At 38.9% G+C, this 23524-nt stretch overlaps 1 protein-coding gene across 7 annotated transcripts in view; it reads right to left on the bottom strand.

Moving 5' to 3' along the window:
* Positions 1-23524, bottom strand: part of LOC6558570 (ecdysone-induced protein 74EF) — a 75409-nt gene that overhangs the window by 15899 nt on the left and 35986 nt on the right. For 4 of the 7 annotated variants that reach the window (XM_043215286.1, XM_043215281.1, XM_043215282.1 and 1 more), the window contains exons 2-7: positions 22593-22628; positions 7473-7787; positions 4246-4497; positions 1085-1798; positions 960-1013; positions 285-377 (exon numbers count right to left, since the gene is read on the bottom strand). In XM_043215286.1, the coding sequence (XP_043071221.1) occupies positions 285-377; positions 960-1013; positions 1085-1798; positions 4246-4497; positions 7473-7787; positions 22593-22628 (1464 nt within the window). The remainder of the gene's footprint in view (positions 1-284; positions 378-959; positions 1014-1084; positions 1799-4245; positions 4498-7472; positions 7788-22592; positions 22629-23524) is intronic. The other 3 variants (XM_043215284.1, XM_043215285.1, XM_032735713.2) reach the window with 2 other exon arrangements.

The raw sequence follows: 23524 nt of genomic DNA, 5'->3' as shown, positions 1-23524 counted from the left end.
AAAAACAAAAAAGAGGACAACTTAAATGCAGTTTACGTAACTGAAAAATACGTGATAAATTTTCTACATCACGTCGATACACGCAAATGCCGCAAGTTAAAATCCAACTTCTCGCACACAGGATCCTTTTTTTTTATATTAAATGAGAAACTTGTGATAGTTTTACAATTAGTTGCAGAAAATAGCTTGCCATGTGACCGGAATAGAACGATATGTGTAAGTGTGTTGGTGTGAGACAGATGTATCTGTGTGTATGGTTTATGGTATTGGTTGCATGCACCCACCTCGATTTTGCGTCCCTCAACCACGGTGCCGTGTAGACGTTCGCGTGCTCGTTCTGCATCGTTGCTGTTAGCGAATGTTACAAAACCGAATCCCTGCCATTCGCAATCAAACATGCAATTAAAGAAACATATTGAGTATATATAGGCAGAGTATATATATATATTTATATATATATATAAATTACGATTTAAAACAAAGTTTTTACTAAGATTTAATGCTAAGCTACAATATACACACAAACAGACTGGGGATGAAGGGAGCGTGGGGACGGGCCCAAGGACATGCTGGGAGAGCATCTTGAGGCATGCATCAGCGCCTTAAATTATGCACATCTTCGTGTCGTATGGCAACAGTGCCCGTAACTATGCAATTATATCTGTGAACGAATGCCGCCAGAAGAATGCTGCTTGGAGCATTGCGAGTTGTTATTGGCATTCTTGTTGTTGTTGTTGTTGTTGCTGCTATTTGTGCTACAGCCATAGTCGTTTACGAGCAGCAAAAAGGACATCCAGTAATATTTGTAGCCGTAATTCAATGGACCAAGGTTGCCCTAGCAACGTACCTGGACCAACCGGAGTTCAGTTGACTTGACAATGCTTCAAGTGCTCGCTATGTGCATAATTTAAATGATTCGTGCAACAGCAATGAGGAGAAAAGCCATCCGGGCAACTTACCTTGCTTCCGCGCTCATTGAAGATGATTTCCACGTCCAATATGGTGCCAAATTGCTGCAGGTGGAATAAAATGGCGGTTAGCTTAAGCAAATTGGTGTTGTGGCCAGCGGCTGCAGTTGTCTTACCCCAAACATGGCTCGCAGATCCGGATCCCTGAACCGAAACGGTATATTGGAGACGTGCAAACGTTTGGGCTGACTCTTGGCCTCCAGCGAGGCAGCTGCAGCAATGGCGGCAGACACCGATGAGACCGACTGTGCCGGGACTAGAGCGCTGCTAAGACTACTGACCACATTCGGTGACTGCACGGAGGCGGTCATAATGCCACTGGCCGCCGCAGCGGCTGCATTTAGATGCGCAATCACCTGCGTGGTGGTTGCGGGCACAACGCCACAATTAGCATTACTATCCAGTCCAGCTGTTGGCAGTAGTCCGGTCGATAGGCTGCTACTGGTGGCTGCCAATGCTCCCGCTGCTATAGATGTGGCGGTCACTGAAGTTGCTGCTGTTGGACTGCTGATTATATTATGCTGCTGTTGTTGTTGTTGCTGCTGCTGCTGTTGTTGCTGCTGTTGCTGTGCTGCTGGTGGTGTTTGCAACAGCGGTTCGCCGGTAGCAATGGGTGATGTGTTGCCCGAGATGTTACCTTCGTTGGGCATGCTGTTGCTGCTGCCATTGAGTGTGATTGCTGTTGCAGCAACTGGGACGCTGGACGGTGAGGTGCTGAGCGGTGAGCCAGGCGTACCGCCACCACCAGTTCCACTTCCGCCTCCACCGGCATGTGGCAGCGCTGAGTTTTGCTGTGGCTCCGCTGCCTCATTGGCAATCAATACTGTGGACTGTGGCAGAAACGAGAACGAAAACAAATTGTACAAATTAATTAGTAACGTGTGGTTGGCATATCCTGTATTCTGTAAGCTTAAGCTCACATGTTTTTTCTGATACCGATTTCGCTCTTAAATCGCCATTGCAATTGAGTATTCCGCTTAAGCCTTGATTTATATTTATAAATATACTTAATTGTAGCTCAATATTATTAAATTAAAAGCTTATTGAGCTCGGTCTTTCGTTCGAACCATTTCATGGTTCATGAAAGATTTATTAATGAGTCCAATAAAAGTACAAATAAAATTTGATATGCGAATGAGTTATTTTTAAATATTTTTAATTCAAATGTCAAACTGGAACTGAGTGATCTAAAAAGATTAGAACTCTTTTACTGTTTACCGTTTAATGTTTAATTTTGTTTAAACTGTTGCATCAAACAGATTTACAATAAATCGAATGACAAATATGCAATATAAAAGCACTTTTATTAGCAATTGCATATTGGGTACAACTGCATTATTAAAAATTTGGTGGATATGTTGAGAGATCTGTTTTGCGGCACAATTCGTCTACGAACTGAATGTTGTTGTTGTTGCTGCTGCTGCTGTTGCTGTTGGCGCTGCATGGGAAATCGAATGCGAACAAGTGCCGCAATAAATAAACAATTGAAATGAAAATACAATTTTCAAGTGGTTTGCAGAATGGGACGCACACACACAATATGCACCGCTGTGTGTATCTGTGTGGGTGACCCAATAAAAAAGTTACTGAGCACACAGAGTTCGACAGAGTGGCGGAGCGGACAGACAGTCGAACCTATGCAATAGTACATTTGTGGCACAGACTGTTGTTGACTTATGCAATAAAACTGTCGCGCAAGTATTGCTGCAATTCCCATTCCCCCCTACACCGCCCCCTGCCCACATTGCAACCAAATCCCAGCGACGACCCTGCGGAAATGTTTGCATTTGTATTTTTGCATTATTAAAACTGAATATGCACAATGACATGTGGCAGTGTTGCCTATCGGCATTGTTGTCAGCCAAACAGGCCATGCCCATGCCACACACTCTTTCCCCCTCTCTCTCTCGCTCTCTCACTACCTAGCCTTATGTGTAGAGAGGTCTGAATAATATCATATTATTGTCAATTTACGCACACGATGAAAGTGCACTGCAAACGACTGCAATAACAATAATAGCAAATAAATTCGAGCAACCAACCCCTGTAAAGTAGGCAATAGAAATGACGCCAACTTAATTTTGGGAACCGTTCGATGATCGTATTAAATGCGCATTGTTGACATATAAATCTAAAAAACAAAAAAAAAGCTTCATATATATATATTCTCTGTACGATTTGGATTGCATGTTAAGCGAACATTTTCGCTTTTTTCTTTGGATCCATTTGCCGGTGGGGGGCAAAGTGAAATGGCGTGAAAAACTTTGGCCGCATAAATGGCTAACGATAACATAGGTCGATGGTGGTATGGAATTGCAGGTTTAGGATTGGGTTACCGTAAATGACATTTAACGCTTTTTAGTTTATAAAATGCTTGGTTGAGGCACGCGATGCGATGCCAGCAAAAAGGTCGCTCGCATTTTGATGCGGCTTCAAAAATATTTGTACAACAAAAAAAAACCGCTTCGAGTCGCCTAAAATCAAGGAAATACAACATGCAAATGGCAGAGCCACGGGAATTTGAGCTAAATGTTTTGATTTGAATGCAAAAGGTGTTGGCATTTTCTGAGGGCGGTTGCCGTTTCAAGAATTTTAGATTTACTTTAAGTGTTGTTTTGGTTCATGTATAATCAAACCGCATTGAACGAAGATTGTATGACTAACTTAGTGCTATATTCCTGTACAAAAATGTTTCTTTTACAGTGTAAATTTTGTGTTCTTTGTATTTTTTTTTTTTTAATATGAATAAATTATTAATATTAATTAATACACAACTTGTTTCCTCATATACATTATTGCTTAATTTCGGAGCATCCATTTTTTCTTGCTTGCAGTCGAAGTCTGTTGTCAAATCATTATAAATCATCAACTTGAATTAAAACCATACACAACAAAATCACACTGCTATGCAATTCATAACAATTATTTTCCCGCATAACTAAAAACAAATAAAAAATACGCAAAGGCGATGCTAATGCGAAAGCTGCAATAAATGTGGCCCAACTTTGTGGGGAACAAGGACTTGCTTAATGAAGGAGCTGTCCAGCTAAGGACATAGAAAAAAATAATAAACTACACTGTGCTAACCAGAGCAAGCCTGAAACGGAGAGAAGCACACTTATAGTACGTATATTTTTGGAATTGCTTGCATTGCTCCAAAGTTTTTCTTCTCGTTTATTTGTATATATTTTTTTTCTTTCTTGACTGTATATTTTATTATAATTTTTTTTCTCTTCTTTATTTTTTTTTTTGCATTTGCTGTGTTGGCCAAACTCACAATGCTGAGCACATTCTGTGGCGTATGCGGTAGCTGCTGTTGCTGCTGCTGCAGTTGCTCCATGGCGTGTCCGTTTGTCAGAGGTGCGGGTGGCTGCTGTTGCTGTTGCTGCTGCTGCTGCTGCTGTTGTTGCGTGACCAGCGGCGTGGTAGTTGTGCCCGTGGCAGTTGCTGCTACGATGGCTGCGGTTCCATTGCTGATGCCGCCATTGTACTGTGTCTGTAGTGTTTGTTGTTGTGTTGACAGATTTGTCTGTGATAAATTTGCGGATAACAAGGATTTGCGTTTTAGTTGGCATCACGGGCTCTTTCAGCGTTGTACATGTCTATATACATATATATATTTGTGTGTGGTTGTGTATGTGAGTGTGCTTGTGTGCATGTGTGTGTGTGTGTGTGTGTGAGAGAGAGATAAGTGTGAGTGACACAAGGACTACGACAGGCAGACGGTCAGGCAGCCAACCAAAACGACCAACACCAAAAAATTGCTTAGTATATAATTACATTGCAATATGTGTATAAGTAATTTGTTTCAGATAAGTATCATATTCAATTGCATGAGTCATGGTTTAGTTGCTTTTGTTGTTGTTGTTGTTGTTTTATTATATTTATTATATCTTGAACATGCCTCGAGTACAGTTAGCATATTGTTAATTATAAGTATACAAAAATAGTGATATAACAAAATGCGAGAAACTAGAACTGTTTAACCAGTTTTTTTTTTTTGTTGTCGATATTTTTATACAGTCTTAAGGTAAATATATAAACATGTACATATATATATGTATAAAAAAAACATACAAGTACATCTCAAGGATTATATTTAACTAAATGGCACACATGTGACTCAATCAACCAGTCAATATCAATATCAATAACAATTCATCAATCAGTTTAGAAAACTGTCAAACTTAAAGCATTGCTTAACATTGAAGGGGTTGTTTACTAACAATAAGTGAGAGCCAGATATATATGTATATATATTGAGAGAGATAGAGTAAAGTAGATAAATAATCTGTCAATAAATCATGCGACCAACACATATTATAAGTATATATTTATTATATAGTATATGACGTTTTTATTTATTTATTTATTTTTTTAATATAGAGCTAGATTAGTTCAAATGGCGGGCCAACAAATGGGGCGTATGCGCAATCATTTAGGAATTTACATGAGAAGACATTCAAACTAGGGTTTCGAGCCCAGCTCAGCTACGTATTACAGATTAGTTTGGATTTATTACGGATACCTTTCAGACATGTCATTATTCACCCATCACTGATGAAGCTAGTTCGAGCTTTGTCATTTACTACAATTCCCTTAAGCATTTATTTGCAGACGGAAGGATGTATCTCAAATGCTGTCTTCTCTTGGTATTTATTTGTTGTTTTTATCTGTGTTATTTCAAGTGTTTTCCTTTCAGCATTTTGCAGTACATTTGATCAGCTGTTGTTGTGCTGAAGTTCATGTCCATGAACGTGATATGTTTTATTTACGACATCAATTTGTTATTATTGTCCTTGTTTTATCCCAATTAAAAATGAATTTAATAGAAACGGAATGTGAATTGCCTAAGTGAATGCAATACGACTTGCAGTATTTACTATCAAATCAAAGTGTTAATAAGTGATGGCTGTCAAAATTGGTTTAAGCCACAAAGCTTCTCAGTCATTAATTCGTCGTTTCATAGCAATGTTTATTATTCTTAAATTTTCTCTTGTTTATTTAACTAAATTGATTAAAGCAGCATCTAAAATAGCTTCTGTTTGATGCATACAATTTAATTTTATACCTCATTCCTACAAAAAATTAAATACATTTGCAGAACACTATTCACTATTTGAATTTCCTATTATACATAAATACAGTTTGCATTTCAAATGGTGTTTTTTTTTTAAATTGATTTTTGACAACATTGCGTATGCGTATTATGTTTAAATAAATGGAGAGTTGATCCATTATAATCAACCAATTGCTATATATGTATATTTAGTAAAATTGCATATTTTCATAAAAATAAACATAAAGTTCGACTACAAAAGACCAACAGTTACAATAAGTAAAGGACCAAAATTCAAAAGCCACAGCGAGCAATTTTTTATTTTTTTTTTGCCAATAATTAAATATTTGATTATTTATTACATGGGGCAAAAGTTCACCAATAACTAAATGTAAACAATTAAAACAATCGAGTGTGTATGTGTGTATGTTTGTGTGATTTTGTGTCGTTGTGTGCGATTGTGTTGCACACAAAATTAAATGTTAGCTAAAAAATGCAAAGCTCATCTGGTAAATTATTCAAATGCACGAATCAATTTTCATAAGCAAATAAGAACATGCTAACCTCTGCAATGGGCGTAACCAGGCACGTTAATAAAATTGCTTCGCATATGCAAATAAACCAAATTAAATTTGTGCACATATTGTGTTTGCTACTCTTAAAATATGAAAACCGTTTCGCTTTAAGCTGTCGTTGTAAGCATTTAGTTTATTTTTGATCAAAAAATTTAAATGTTTGATGTGAATTTCGCAGAGCGACAGGAAAATCTAAATTTCACGCAAAGTTTGTGATTTGATTTCAGGTTTCATTTGTTGTCGCTGTTGTTGGCAATGCTGTGGTGCGTGTGCTGTTTCGTGCTACGTGTTTTAATTAGAAGAACAAAAAAATAACCAAAATGTATGCGAAGAGAATAAACTATGCAGCTGAGCAAAACGTTCGCCAGCATTTGCTGCTGCGCATAAACAATAACAAAAGCGACGTGCTGCAGCAGCTACTAAAAGTATGCTACAAATAGTATTGAATGCTAAATTGTGTGTGTGTTGGTGTGCTGTGTGTGTTAGATGCTGCCAATGCTTATTTAGCATCTACAGTGTTCGCCGTGATCAAAAAATGTCAAAGCAAAAATAACAAAAATGGCGTACGCAATGTGCGTGAGTGTGTGTGTGTGTGTGTGTGTGTGTGTGTGCTTACTTTTACGCACAGTCAAAGACTACTAAGGACAATATAACGAAACCAAACCAAACCAAGCCAAATCAAAACAGAGCAAAGCAAACCCAAAACCAAATAAACGCTACACTAAGCAAAATGCAATACAAACACTAATACACACACACACACACACACACACACACGCACGCACATATATATATATACATATATAAAAATAGATAGAGGGATGTAGACAGAGTGTAATTATAGAATGTAGGTTGGCAGACCACACTCACCTTTTGTTGAATATACAACGGTGCATTGACGACAACGCCATCGGCCACGCTGGTGGCGACTGCGACTGGAGCTGGCGCCACACTAGCTGCTCCTGTGTTGGCATTGGCCGCTGCTGCGCATTCGGCGGCTGCCTTCAGCTGCATGCCAGGCTCAGTTTTGATTGCGGCTGCTGCTGTGACGGCCAGCGACAAACTTTCGGCCGCTGTGGGCGCACCAGCAGCAGCAGCTGCTGCAGCGGCCGCAGCCGCCGGTCCTGGTGCGGCCGCATAGGCAGCCGGGGCGCCCGAAAACGGCACTCCAGTCTGCACCATGTGCTGTAAATGATGAGAACGGGGAAAAGAGTGGATTTGGATTAGTTGAAATTGAAATCCTTTTTGGGTATTTACATTTACAACGAGTATTACATGTATTAGTTTGGATGACCAGTAGAAATATTAAAATAGAGTATTAAAAGTTTAGTGCGACATTTAACTACTCCACTTTGTCAATTTAAATTGTCGTTTTTTATTTATATTTCAACATATAGCTTGGCTTATTTACGCTTATATGCTGAATTAAAATTCAACTTTCGGGTTTTTCTTTGTATCTTATAACAGGGTACTTGGTTGTACATCATTGTTAGCTTTGCCGTTGATAATACATTTCATTTTGTGTGGACTACCAGCATTTTTGTCTCTGTGTGTTTTTCTCTGGGACAGTTGGCCTGCTATAAAAGTGCAAAATGAAATCCATAAAGTTTATTTTTACAGGTAACCCCTGACCAGTATCTATGGCAGCCGCTAAGCTCTCGGGTAGACAAAGGCAACAGTTACACACACACACACACACACACACTCTCACTCTCACACTGACACCCACAAACACACACACACACATACGCACACGTGGAATACACAGATACATTGTTGGAGCAGCGGGGCGCGCTTTAAATTGCAATTTTTATTTGTATAAATGTCTGCTATTATTTTCTTTGGGTTAACTTCTAGCTGCCACCCACACAAGCGAACACACACACACACACACACACACACACACAGAGACACGAACACACAGCTACTGTCAACATCTATGAAATATGCAAAATCTGCAGCTTATTGTAGCAAAATAAACCTCATCCCAAACCTCTAATGCAAAACCCCAACTCCAAGTCCCAAACATTTTGTCAGCAAACTTTTTGTCATTTGAGAGCACAGCAAAGCGAGACAAAGAGTGCAAGAGTGCAAGAGAGCGAGAGAGAGAAGGGAAGGGAAGGGGACGGGGCATGATGGCAAAAGGAGATTATCGTGTGAGTGGCATTTTAATATGTTTTACTGTAAATTTGTTTCCGCTGTTGTGTATTTTGGTAACAGCGTTTGCATTGTCTCTTTTGCAACTGCAAATGCTACATAAAATGGCTATTAATTTTGGCGATTTAGGATCAGAAGAATTTGCAGAATTTTTGAAACTGACATGAGATTGCTGCCACATAGCCAAATGAAATTGTTTTAGAAATACCACAAAATAAATCCAGAAAACAACTAAATACTAAGTACGACTATTGTTCAAAGACTAACAAGCGCATTGTTTTGCTGTTGTAGAGAAGAAAAGTGTAAATTTTACAAGAACGGTTTGTTTTTCTGCGAATAAAACTTAAAAGCAATAAAATTTAGAAAAGTATAAGCTAAAAATTTGTATTTATTTCTTTTTTTAATTTTCTGCAACATAGAAGGTAAAAGATCAAAGTTAAGAAAAGTGTACTAAACAGAAGATTAGTACACAGAAATGCTTCTTGCAGTTGCTTTCCAATAATAAACCGTATCTTATGCATTGGCTGCCGTTCGTGCCCCATCTCATTAGGCAACCCATATAGACATGCGCTGCGAATGCAGACAGATGTCAGTGCTCATACTTGTATTTTTGGCACCGCCCCATCTCTTGTGGCATCACACACAGCCGGCGCCGGCGTCGGCAGCAATTGCTTGTTCTTGTTCTTGCTGTTGCTCTTGCTCTTGCTCTTTCTCCCCCTCATTCAACTGTGCCTCATAAGTCTGCTGCTTATCTTCTTCTTCTTCTTCTGCTTCTTTCGTATTGCAGCGTTCAGCGATTTGTGCTTTGAAAAATTAGCTTGTTAATTAAATGCAAGCCATAAGACATGTTGAGTTCTTGCTCTCCAACTTCCCCTCTCATAATCCGGCTTCGCCTACGTTTGTCACTGCTTCCCTTGGCTGTGATGTAATCCGCCGTGCAAATTGGCGTACACGTTGCGCATCCGCCGCGTTGTGCGGTAAGATATATAAATTATTTATATACATAGTATGCATATATTCTATGTCAGTGATATACACGACTAAAATGAAAATTGTCACGTTAAATTTACATAAAATTCTTCGTAAATTCATTTTGATGTTCCAATGCGAAAAGAAACATCTATTATATATATATATATATATATTTTTTCTCGCTATGCAACATCGTGCAATATGTGACAAGCTGCGACGAGGGCAAACGTTACTTACGCCAGCAAATTATGCACTTGCCAAAGGCAATGCTGGGAAGGAGAGAGAGAGAGAGACAGAGAGAGAGAGAGAGAGAGAGAGAGATGTGTGCCATCAAATAAACGCACTCAACGTTGAACATGTTCAAATGTGTCGTCGTCATCGTCGTCGCTGTTGCCATTGTGTGCCTCTCAATGGGTCTCTCAGCATGATCTCGGTTAGGGCTGGTGTACAAGCTCCTTAAATTGTGCAGACCGAGTGACACTTAAAACAATGCACACACAACACAAACACACACAGGCACACACACACAGACAAACACATACACACAGCCACACTTATATTCTACATTTATTACGAGCAATTAACTTGCCCATTGATTGTGGGCAGCACTTTTATTATTTTTAAACGTCAAATTGTTGAGCGATTCTCGCTCTTTATGCATTACTGCATTGTTATATATTTTGCATTTAATTGCACTCGAATATTGTCAGAGTGAAGCATTCTCTTTTATTTTCGTGCACTATTTGCATGGCAAATATTTTGTAGTGCAGCCAGCCTGCTACTGCAATTTATATTTGGCGTTCCAGAAGCGTCCCAAACTGGCCCATTCTAACAAGCACCCATCCTCTCCTAGCAGTTGGCAGCAGCTGGCGCAGTTTTATGGACTGCGTCGACGGCGTCGTTTTCGGGTGCACACAGTTTGTTTACATTTGTCTGCTGGCGGCGCAGCAGTCGTATGTTGTTTTTGGAACATTTTCAACAAAACACTTTACGCTTTTCATTTTTGCAACAATTGCGTTTGCATTTTCTAGTGGTATTTGAAGTATTTGTCTTGAGTGTTGCCGCAAAATTTCATCAATGCACCAGCCATTCTGCAGAGAGTACATATTTACCTCTGCCATTAAGTTAAATGTATATTAAAGACGCAATTTTCGTTTAATTCATATGTTCCACTCGCTGAAATATGCGTGCGTCGCACGCTGCGTATACTTGATTATAAAGTATGTCACATACCGCCAAGCTGATTGATGGCCCAAAAATGGGGAAAAATCGTGTGAAATTTGTTATTTCAAAATATGTGACAAGCGAGAACGAAGGAATAGCTTATTAAAATCATCGTGCAAGGCTATTGCGCTATGCATAGATGGTTAATGAAGTTAATAATTGTATATTTCTTTTGAAAAATTCGAAAACATGTTCAAACACATATGAAAAAAACAATTAATAATAATTTAAGATATCAGAAAACTTGCTCTGATACACCTTGCCAAATAAAAGTACCTCAAATAATCCGTAAATTTATTTGAAGTCAAGTTTTTGAACAATGTAAACGGAAATCATTCAAAAATCAGTCAAGGAATAAACTTTTTTGATAATTTGAAATTATTGTATGCACGCATAAGAAAACAACAATAAGCTGGCACAAATATTTGCATATGGTGCCGAAAATATATAGTTCCATTACATCAACTGAATATTAATAAACAATGACGCGAACAGCACACAGTATATGTTGTCAGGCCAAAATAATTTGTGCTTTCCCAGACCGTCGTTGTGCGTCAGCTGCGACTGCGACGGCGATGTTGATGTCGATTGGCAACCAAACATGTTCCAAGTTTGAACCTGACACAGTGAAAAGCATTTGACCAATTGCTCAATAGTTGCTGTTGATTTGCTGCTGACGCAATAGACGCCAACGAAGCGCCCATTTTGGTCAAATGCAATGGCAAATTTGGGGTGCTGGCGACACTCGTTCAAAAGCCGGGCCAAGAGCCAGTGGACAGGGGCCAATCCATGTTGGTTGGCCAACATCACGACGACCTGCATGCCAATTAAAACAGTCAGTCGATTGAAATTCAAATTCAAATTCGAATTGAAATTGAAATTTGTACAACACGCGTCGATTGTTTAACATTGTTGTTGTTGTTGTTATCATTGCCAAATTTGTGTGCCTCGATTGCTCATTGGGCGTGCGCTAGAAAGTTTTCTAGGTCGATGCTAATCACGATTGCCTTTCCATTTCCATTTGGGCAAACGGCGCCCTGCATATTTTTGTGAATTCTGTGAGTTACTGTTTAAGTCAATTTGCTCAACTGCAATTGACCGGATGAAGGTCATTTCCACTTCCATTACAGCCAGCCGTCAATTCAATTAACTAGGCAATATTCGGAAAGTAAGCCCTTGCTACTATCAAAAGAATTTGATAACTGTAAAGTTATTTTGAATTAGTGCTGGCAGGCAACGGATACAAGCTCACACGACTAGTAAACCAGTTCTGTGTATTGGATTACAATTTAGCTCTCGGCGCACAGGAAATTAAAGTGAAAACGTGTTGAAGTGTGAAAGGATGTGTCTAGGATCTACAGCAGGTGTCAGTGTATGTGTGTGTGTGTGTGTCTGTGTGTACTGTACAGTTCAGATGGCTGCACCGACATGACATGTAATATGACTACAGAAATTGCTGGCGTTATTGCTGCTACTGCCACGACTGTCCCTTCCTCCCTGCCGCCGCCGTCCAATGGCACCGCTGCAAATGTAGCGTGTAGGTGTCAGATACCAGATACGAGTGTGCTTTAGCAAAGAGGTTTCTGTTTTGCAAATCAACGGCTGAGCCGGAAATTTATTTTCAAAATACAAAATGTACCGTGTTTTCCATGAAATGCCATCACACGTTCTTCCATCCTTAATAAGGCGAACACATAACACGGGACTGGGTGACAGAGAGATAGAGACAGAGTCTGCAATAGTGCCATGCGAAAGTGAATGAAAAACGAGCACAAATTAGTGAGCAGGGCACACAACACGGCGAACACGTAATTTTCAGCTGGGCCTGTGCAATGCAATAAATTGGTATTCAGCTATAATTGAAGTTGCCATCGTGCAACAAATACCGAAACAACAACAAGCACAACAACATTCAGCATTCATTCAAATAATTCAATAGGAATGTTGCTGCAAAGCAACCTAATTAAAAAGCTCGAGCGGAATATAGTTCAAAATTTTCTTAATGAATGTGGAATTTCGATGCTCAATATAAGTGTAAATATAACAAAGGAAATTGTTTTGAAAAGCATTTCGTTGTGCGCAATTACCTAGGGGTGGTCAGCAATAAAAACATTCAGCATTCTTTACATAATATGTTAAACTATTTCTATAGAAAAACAACAACAGCGTTTACAATGCTGACGGATTATATATTATATATTACAAGAGTGCTTAACACAAGATATTTGATAAAAACACATACATAAATCATCTTGGTCGCTTTCTTATTATAATTTTAGTGTAGTTCTCGAAAACTTTTCGCCATTAGTTAATCTCGAAGGATATATAATGTTTCCTGAGTGTGGTTAACTCTACGAACATCGTTTGAGCCATGAACTCAAAACTGCTGAAGTAGCAGTTGTTTTCTAGGCAATAACTGAACCAAACACTGTAAGTGAACTAAAGTTGCGGTAAACCCTAACGTCAGTTGCAGGTGTGCACAACAACAGCAACAACAGAACAAATAAAGAGAGAAAAAAAGCAAGAGTTGGCCCTAAAACGGCTAACTGGCCTGCAACTTGGCTTAGGCCACAAACCGGTCGGCTTAATGGCTCGGTGGAGTGGCGGAGTAGTTTGTGGGGGAGGGTGCAACAACTTTAGATGCGCATCTGCAAAAACGTATAGCCAAACAAGACAAACTCAACCAAATGTAGAGAACTGGCCTAGCATTCAAATGCGGTCTATCCAGAACTTGAGATTTTTCCGTCTTTTTATTTGTTTTTTTTTTTTTTTTTACTGTTGATGTAAGTTACCACTTTTGTGTGTCACTGGGCTGCCCACATTGCGGTAGTTGTTGTTATTAATGGCCCAACTAAAACCGAAGATGTCTCGACGATGATGACGAGCACGATAATGATGATGATGATAATAATGATGATGATACGAGTGGCTGCCTGGCTTGCCATTTAAATGGAATTTATGCAGGCAAGCCCGACAAGTGCCCCATTCCAACTTCAACTTCAACTCTTGTCTGTGACTGCAACTCTCGACTAGCTTTGGCTTTAGCTCTGACTTTAACACTGTGCCATCAATCGCCTTCAGCATCAGCTCCAGCAGCTCCACCAGCCGCAGCAGTGGGCTAAGCCAAATGAAGGCTAGGCCAGGGGGATGCATGCGGCGAAAAACAGCGGAGGCGATCAACTAAACCTTAATGCCAATGAAAACGTGAGAATGTCGTCGTCGAAGTGCACGCTGAAGATGCACTTTCCGGATTTATATCGCTAAATTTTTGTCGACCTAACGAACGTGAGTGGAAAATTAAATAATTGAAATCGTTCACCAACCAAAGAGAGTGTGCGAAAATTGCCAGAGGTCGTAAAATGCCAGGCCAAAATGGAAGCTGCTAAAGGCAAACCAACATAAAAAAAATTGCATTGTGATTATTCAATGGCTTAAAAAATGAAAACGAAATTGGCCATTGGCCACTCCTGGTTTATATGTATACTATATAGGTATACATACATTACTCGTATATATATATATATATATATAGTAAATCAGCCAAAGCAGTAACGTCAGCAGCAGCGGCAGCAAAGTCAATAAAAATAAATGAAGACAAATATCAAAAGTACACACTACCAAAATCTTCACGTTCTTCACCATGTCAATAACGACGAGGCAGAGTAAAGACAGAAGAAAAAAAAAATAAAATAAAAAACACACACAGACCAAAACATCAAACCGAAACGCGTGCAAATACGAGTACATACGAAAATCATTGAAATTTGTATTAAGGAGAAAATGTTTAGCTATGCAAATGGTGTACCAGTTGGCGGGCAGGCTGTCAGACTTGAATTATGGCAGCCAAAAGATGCGTTGACAGAAGCTGAAGAGTATTAAGTATAAGAGACAACAACGAATTATGGCCACATGCTTAAAGGTGCTGTCAAATTGCACGACATCAAAAAAACAAAAAATAAAAACATTAAATTGGTATTTTATTTTTAGCACACTTGGATGCCCTATATAGATCGAGGGCATATACATGACCAATGCAAAAATGTTACAGTTTGTTCAATAGATTGGGCAACCTTTCTAAAATACAATAGTCTCGAATAAAACAGTATTCAAATTGAATAAATATTAATATTATTACTTATTCGAGTGCATCCCATATTCGAGAGACTTTCATTTGAAAGCGTATTGCTTGTATTTAAAACAGTTTTCTTGTTATTCATAGGCTCACGGAAGCGTGTCCAACGTCGTCGAAAGGGCTTATAATTATATATATTAAATATATGACTGTCCTCATCTTTACGTATCCCCTTCTCTACCAGCCGCTTAAATGGGGCGAGCTGCCACATGGAAAACTTATGTCTTGGCGACAGTTTGCGTTGATTGTTGGCCTGGTTCATGGTACTTAAATATTTTCACATATATGCAAAAGCAATATATATCTTGTTTGATGTTTTGAAAATCTATAAATCTTGACACTCATTATTCATATGCACATTTCTCAATGAAGTAATTTGGATGACAATCCATAAACACAAGAGAATTGCTTGTCAAAATCGGTTTAGTTTTTACGATGGTGATAAACAATTTTTACGGCAATTGAACCAACAAATCGTGTTTATTGCTCATATCAGTAATAATTTAGAAAATCGACACAGTTTTGACTGAGTTATGGCAGTGGAAATTACTCACTAAAATCACATTTTGAAGGTAAAATTTTAACATGACTTTCGAGCTGCAGTCGTTTCCAAGTTTCCAACTTTGAACGCAGTTTTGAAAATCGACTCAGTTTTGACAAAGTGAAAAATTTGGGATAATTCGACAGCAATAGCGAGGAGTATATTAAATTACTTAAAAATAATTGAAAGTTAGAGGACTGGAATAACCAGTTGATACGACAATTTGCGATTTCATTTCACTCTTGACGCAATGCGAGCGCAATGAAGCCACAAATATCGCATTACAAGCACATACTCACACACACAATGGAGAGGGGACTTCAGCTGGTTGTCTGCGTGCCACTTGAATTACCCGTTAAGCGACTGCAATTGAGCAACAGCGGAGGCAATGCAGAGAGGTAAGCGCAAATACACAAACACACAAACAAATCAACGACAGCTATGATTGTGATTGCAGTTTTTTCTTCTTCCACAATTGCGACAACAATAGAGAGAGAGAAAGAAAGTGAGTGAGTGGGTAGGAAAGAAGAAGCTTGACTAACAAATCAGAGAAGCGCAGAAGACATTGGATTCATTGGTGTGATTGATTCGGATTGGCATTAAATGCAATCAGCTGGCCACGCCTAGCATCGCCTAGCTATAAATCAAGCCGTGCGCCAATCAATAGAAACACCTGACAGCCCTTAACCTTAAGGCAATAAGTTTTGTTGCATATTGAAAATGCTTCAAGCACGCAAGGCTTCGGGCTTCGGGCCCAAACTGATTGTTATGGCTTATTAAATGGCCGAGCGAGATGGGTGGCTAGGTAAACAAAAACAAACAACGCCCAAAAGCGGAAGGAACTGACGGCTAAAAACAAAAGCTTACTTCCTGACGCACAAGCTATGAAAAATAAATATGCGCTAGTTTTATGTTATTGGGACAGAAGAGTCGACTCATTACACGCAACTTATGGAAGCGTGGACGTGGCAACAAAGTATGTATATATATATATATATATATGTATATACAAATATGTATATAAAGTGCCATTAAATGCGCGTTAGGGACGCTTTAAAGAGCACGCGACAATGAAATAATTCGTTCAGAAGAAGGAGAAACAACACGGCGTATGCACGATATATATAGTATAGTACTAACGACAACTGGAACTAATACACCTGCAGCTGGCAATTACTGTTAAGCGGATTGTATTTCATAAAGACGCACACAAGCTAAGCTAAAACTAAATACCCTCTTTGGCATTATTTCTGTTTGTGTTTCCATTTCCATTTCCATTTCAGTTCTTGTTTCCGTTTTCATTTCAACATTATTGTTATGACTGTAGTGGCTCTCTGCGCTTTTCACGCTTTTCACACTTGTAAATCAATTAATTTTACAGCATTTTGTTGTTGCTATTGCTGTTGCTGTTGGTGCTGCTGTTGCTCCTGTTAGTCGTCACCTGATGTTGGCCATTTGGCTTAAGCGCCGGCTAAGCTCGACTATGCTCGACTGCCACAAGGATTGTGGAAGCCCCAACAGTGTGGGAATTATTTCTGTTGGGTTTATTTTGCCGTTGTAGCTGTAGTTGCTCGCAAATTGTCGGTTAGTTTGTGTATAGGCATTTGGGATTCGCTTGAGTGACTGTTGAATTGCTGGTAATGTAATTAATACTCAGGCTTTGAAGCTTTATAAGTGGGTCAATTGCGTGTGTGGCACAATGTGTGCTTCTGCGTGTGTGTGTGTGTGCTTGTGTGTGTGTGTGCTTGTGTGTGGATAGAAGTGTGCAAAGTTAGTTAAATGGAATATGAAATGTTATTATTATTGGTTAGATTGTGATTGGATTTGTTTGAGAAATAAACAAGCTATATGCGGCAACCACATCGAGTGTGTTGAAAGCTTTCAAATGCAGTCAAAAATTTATTTTGTGCATTGAAAACTTTTATAATTAAAGAACACTCTTACAAGTTTGGACAACAAATCCATTTTGTGGGCAAGTTGACTATGAATCGCAGCGCTCAAAAATTAAGATGCATGGCAAACATTGTCTTTATACTTATTTCAGTTTAATCAATTTTGTGTTCAAATTCAAAATTCAAGCAATCATAAATTATATTTGATTATTAAGAGCAAGGAATCATAAAATATATTTGATTATTAAGAGCACTGAATCGTTAAGGATGCTTGCCTAGATAAAGCCTTCCGTATCAACGGCCACATTCGGCTGAGCTGCTATTGGTGGCTGTACGGCTTGTGGTTCTCTGCCACTTAGGGTTGAGTTGGGTTTGATTGCTATTGTTGTTATGCTCAATGCGTGGCTGAGATGCATTTGGGATAAGTGCAGAGGCTGCCGTTGCTAAGTGAGTGGCTGCTGTGGCATAAGATGGGCTTGCCAATTAAGCAAGACCAACGAGTATAAAGTGGGCGTAATAGCTACAATGACTACTAATTGCTATATATGCGACCAGACTAGACCCTAAGCCAGTTTGCCAGTTGCAATTGCAGTTGCTGCCACCCGCTACAGTTACCTGCTGCTGCTGCTGCTGCTGACGCTGTTGTTGTTACTGTTGTTGCCACCCAACCGACAATGTTGATGAGCTTTCATTAAAAACTGAGCACTCGGCTAACTCATTCTGTGTTGGTGTGTTTGTCTCTGGTTGTCCCACTGAGCTGGCTTTTAACACATGTAAAGCTTATTAAGTGCTTGTAGAAAGCACGCAGGGGCAGACAGACTACGTTTAAGCACACTCGCAACATGCAGCAGAATAAAAGCGAAATCTCAAACCGAACATGTGTTGGTTTGTTGACGTGCGTGGCTCGTGTCGTACAGTTAACCAGCTGACTTGCAATTATTGACGCGACTTTGCTGATTTTCCACTTAAAGGGATGTCAGCCATTAACCAAACTGCCACTCACATGCGTAATTTGAGACGTAAAAACAATTAAAATGGGGAAAATTACCGTAAAGCAACAAAATCAAAAAAAAAAAAGAAAACAACAACAACCACACACACATACAGACAATTTTTATTGCATACTGTACGGCGCGGAATGAGGATGAGTCGGTGAGCTCAACTTCGTTAACGTGACCAAATTGGCAAACATTGACGCTTAACAAGCCTGGCCGACTGATGAGTTTGCCTGGTGGTTTATCACTCATGCATCGCTGCTCTGATTTTTTGACAGAGATAGCCAGCCAACGCTAATGAACACGGTTTGGTATATTTAATTTGCTTTGACTTTGACCATTTACAAAATGATGTGGCAAATAGTTGCTCTAGCATGAATGATATATACTACATTTAACCGAGATTTATAATAAACAAATTTGATTATTAAGGAAATGAAGACCGACTTTTATAGGTAAAACAAATTAAAGCTTGTATCAAGCATATTTAAATTTATTACAATTTATTTAGTGACCGTCTCAGCTAATAGGACAAGTTTATTTTATTAATTAAATCTCTCATACTTGTTCTCCTATAAGCTGGATTGCTCTTCATATGGCTTCTATTGCTGTATTGTTCTCAACAAATAATGTACTATTATGCCGTTTTTGGAGTAATTGGGCAACTGGGGGCTACTTAAAGTTAAGGCCATACATGGCTTAGCCAACTTTAATATGGCTGTCAGCACGTGCATAAACTGCGATGTGTATAACTTGAAAAATAAACAAAACTAAATAAGACATTTCAAATGCGCACTAAGAGAGATAAAGTAGATGTAAGAGAGAGAGATAGAGAGAGTGAGTGAGAGTGCTGAGCATGAAAGGCACTCAGCCAGTAAATTAGGTTCATGTCTCAACTAGTTGACCCAAGTCAGCCCAAAATAAACAAACAGTCGACTCGAATAGTAGGTGGCCGATGGTCGTTGGGGGTGGAGGGTGGGGTGTGGTGTTATGAGGGGCTGGCCACTCTGAACTGGGCACTTGTTCAGCTTGAGTCGTTGCTTGTTGGATGTTCAGCAACCAACGGCCCTGAACAACGAGTAAATCATAGCCATGAAATATGTGCCAGGCTAAGGAAAACAGTAACTGACAACAGCAACAATAACAATAACACAATGTCTGCACTAAGCATGGATAGTAATAATAATGAAAATACAAAATAGACAAACCTGCTGCTTAAAATGTATACTATGAAACGAAAATCGTTGCTACCTTTTGTTGCCATCTTGTTGCTCTGTTTGTTTGCCCAAATTTACGACACACACACACAAAAAAAAAAACGTGACCAGCAAAATGTAAAAAAAAAAGAAACGAATCAAATAAACAGGTAATGCAATACAAGGTCTTGCTCATGCGAGCGATAAAATTGTTGTTGCCCTATAACCCGAAACGCACTATGCTTCACCCTCCTCACCCCTTCCCATATCACTGACTACTCCCGCAATCAGAGTCATAAACTTAACAATGACTTTTCATAACATCCCCACAGCTATAGCTAAAAAGGTGGTACCAGTGTTTTCTGCATGATTTAATGTGTAATTTTCAGAACTTTGCACATTTTTCGGATAATTTATCATTTTGTACACCAACAACTTGGAGTACGGAAAATGGGTTGGCTGCCACTGCTTTTTGTGGCAACGCCACCTGACGTTGGCACATTTTCGGGCACCTCTCTCCCTATTTCGGCATAACTTATGGGTTAAGTGCAGGCAAAAATTGTGACCTCAACTCATTGACACTTGGGACTTAATGGGCTGCCACCAATTCCTTCTGCTGTGCCCTAGAAGCTGCCTTAATTAAAATTTTGGCTGTCGAAATAGGATGTGCCACAAAAGGGGGGTGAGACACGGAGACACATGGCCAGGCTCACTCTGTTCATATAGGCTTACGAGGTGTAAAGTATCCTTGGCCTCTTGTGATAAATGTGCGCCCAGTTACATAGTTCAAATTGATATGAAATAAAATTGCAGAATTTGCAGGCAGGAATTTTAGAAAATACAAGTTAATTGCTTTGAAAACAAGAAGAGAGGGGAAAGAAAAAAGCATTTGTTAAATTTTCAGTCCAAGAGCAAATTAAAACTTAGCAAGAAACGACAACTTAAAGCAAATAGTAAAATATATTTTTTAGAAAGTAAATCAACCTTTTCAAAAGACTTGTAACTTTCCGAGTCAGTGACTTGGAAGTTATATGACTTTGATAGGGCACACTTCACATTTTGACCTTTTTTCAACCTCAACTCCTTCACATTGTTATAAGCTGCAACACAGCGATTGTACAATGCATATTAACGGCTTTGCATGCAGAAAATGTTCACCTTTTCCCCAAATTTTCCACTCACAAACTTCAGCTGTGGGCGCTGCTGCATGCTTTTGGCTTCTTCTGCCAACTAAGCGATATTAATACACATTTCATGCTATGCCACATACTTTTGCTATTTATAAAAATATTTGCAATATGCAGCCAGCATGAACCGCATTTTGCGGGGAGAACCGCATTTTGCGGGGAGTGCAATATTCAGAGGTTTCTTGGCATTAATTAAACGTATTTAATTTGCATACAAGCTCCAAGCTACCGAAAATCCTTACCACGATGTCTGTGTGCGTATTTAAGGAATATGGAATGTTAAGCAGAGTGTAGACTATAGTCTGCTCACTGCAACATTCAAAACATATAACTAGTTCTATTGTCGAATCTGATTTGGAATGGTAGCTTTAAACTTGCAACTGCATTTCAGACAGAGTAACATTTCCCGTTGTTCAGTCGAGCGCATGTGGTACATGATATATATGATTTAGAAATATATGTATATGTATGTGTCTGTGTGTGTGTGCATATAATAGGAGTAATTCCGTGTGGGTATTGTAATTGTAGCGAATGAAATTTCTTGTTGCTCAGTGTTCATTGCAGTCAGCTCATTTTGTTGACTCATCTGGCAGTCGCTTTGCTTGCCCCATAACTCACACACTTTGAAATGCAACACATGGCGGCAACTGCACAGAGATGTGTTTTTTTTTTGTCTTTCTCTCTGCTATTTGCACTTTCTCGAAACGTTGGCTTTGCCCCTTTGTCCGTTTGCAGCCATTTGCTGCAATATCCTTTCTGGCTCGAGCATCGTTTTTTTTTTCTGTTTTCAATTTTTTGTTTTTTTTTGATAACATCTCTGTGTTTAACTGAGTAACTCTGTGTGTATGTGTGTGTGTGTGTGTGTGTGTATATGTGCTTGTCTATTTTTATCCCTGCTCGGGCGCTCGTTCACATTATCACCCGGCGCACATACAGCGCACTGGATTTTGTCGTAATTGCGTATGGAGAGCTCGTCGTCGTCGTCGTCGTCGTCAGTGAGTGAGGCGCAGACAGTCGGAGCAGTCTGCTCAGGTCTTTAATAAAGTTTTTCAGCTCTTTTTGTTTTCTTTCATTTCGTCTTTGCTACCACCGTGTGAGTGAGTGTGTATTTTGTATCTTTTTTTCTTTTCAACGTTGTTGAGATTTGAGAACGGTCACCCCATGCTGTGTATATTCCACTGTGGACTACTGTCTGAGAGGCGATCCCGGAGCCAGGCAAGCCGCATACAGGCTGGCAGTCAGCTATAGCTAAAATTAGACTCCAGACAACCGAGGGGCACTGCAAGTTGTAGGAGCTCCACTCATTAAGCACCAATGGTAATGGCAACGACATACGGCACAGCATTTTAATTTGTGGCATTAATGCTTAGTAAATAAGGTGGAATGGATATGGGGAACCATGACCATACATGCACACCCATAAATAGATACACACTCCGACGTACAGTCGTACAGTCGTAGTGGCCGTGCGCTTACAGCAGTGTGGTAGGCTTCCCAAAAGGGAGCGTATAATAAATATGGGGCTTAAAATAGGCATAATAGCACTTATGACTGAGCCTTAGGTTCGTACGGCATATATACAAGTGGATTTTGGAGGTAAATGAAAGTGGATTTTGTTGAAAGAGGCTATATACAATGATGGAAGACATGTGGCAGCTAAAGACTTAAGTACAACAATTTGTTTTACTTTATACCTCTACCGTGTTATGTATTGTTGACATGGCAGATACCTGAAAGGAGACAAGAAAAGAGTAACATAATTAGTCTTGAGCTTAATTTTAATAGCTTCAGTGAGCAGATTATGTCTAAATCATGTGAATAATATTAACATTGTACAATTTAAGTTTTCAAAATTAAGTCAAATTGGTTCAATAGTCGCTACTGGCAACTAAATTTGAATATTTGATTTTAATTAAAACTAAAATACTTTTGTTCTTTTCTATTTTTCCCACAATAAATGCAAAAATATTGCCCGTGGGTACTAGAAAACACAATCAAAACTTTTTGTATTTGTGAATTTCACAAATTGCATTTTTCGCGCAACTCCAGAATTAATTAAATTTTGATTAATTATTGCCACAGAATATTGCTTAGTCAAATGCATAACTAGTTAATTTGCATAATTAGAGGAAACCAAATCATTCCAATTGTGAAATGTTTTCTTTAAACAAATATTTGTCAGTATTTTGTCACACATATGTATTTTGAATGAATTACGCTAATTTTGTAATCAAATAGAAAACCACAAAAGACACCACAATAAAGTAAATGTCAGCAATTGAAAACACTCATTAAAAATAACGAAACACATGTAAACAAAACTAATTCTAAAATTATAAATATACATTTAAGTTCAATATATATACACAGGCATTCTTTTTAAGTGATTAAGTCCAATACGTATAAGCAGGAATTGTTTTTAAGTGATTAAAACACACAGAAAATCATAAAAATGTAAATAAATGAAAGCATTAAATCTTTGGCAAATATTTCAATTACATAAACAAGAGCGTAAACTGTTGACAGAGTAGCTTCCGCTTGACGCATCAGAGCGAGATGGGAGATAGAGATATTTATATATATATAGAGAGAGAGAATTTGGAGAGTAAGAGAAGGCCTCCGCTTC

Source organism: Drosophila grimshawi, unplaced genomic scaffold, assembly GCF_018153295.1.
Source record: "Drosophila grimshawi isolate 15287-2541.00 unplaced genomic scaffold, ASM1815329v1 contig_44, whole genome shotgun sequence".
Lineage (NCBI taxonomy): Eukaryota > Metazoa > Arthropoda > Insecta > Diptera > Drosophilidae > Drosophila > Drosophila grimshawi.
The sequence above is the reverse complement of the archived record's forward strand: the minus strand, read 5'-3'. Positions and strand labels throughout refer to the sequence as shown.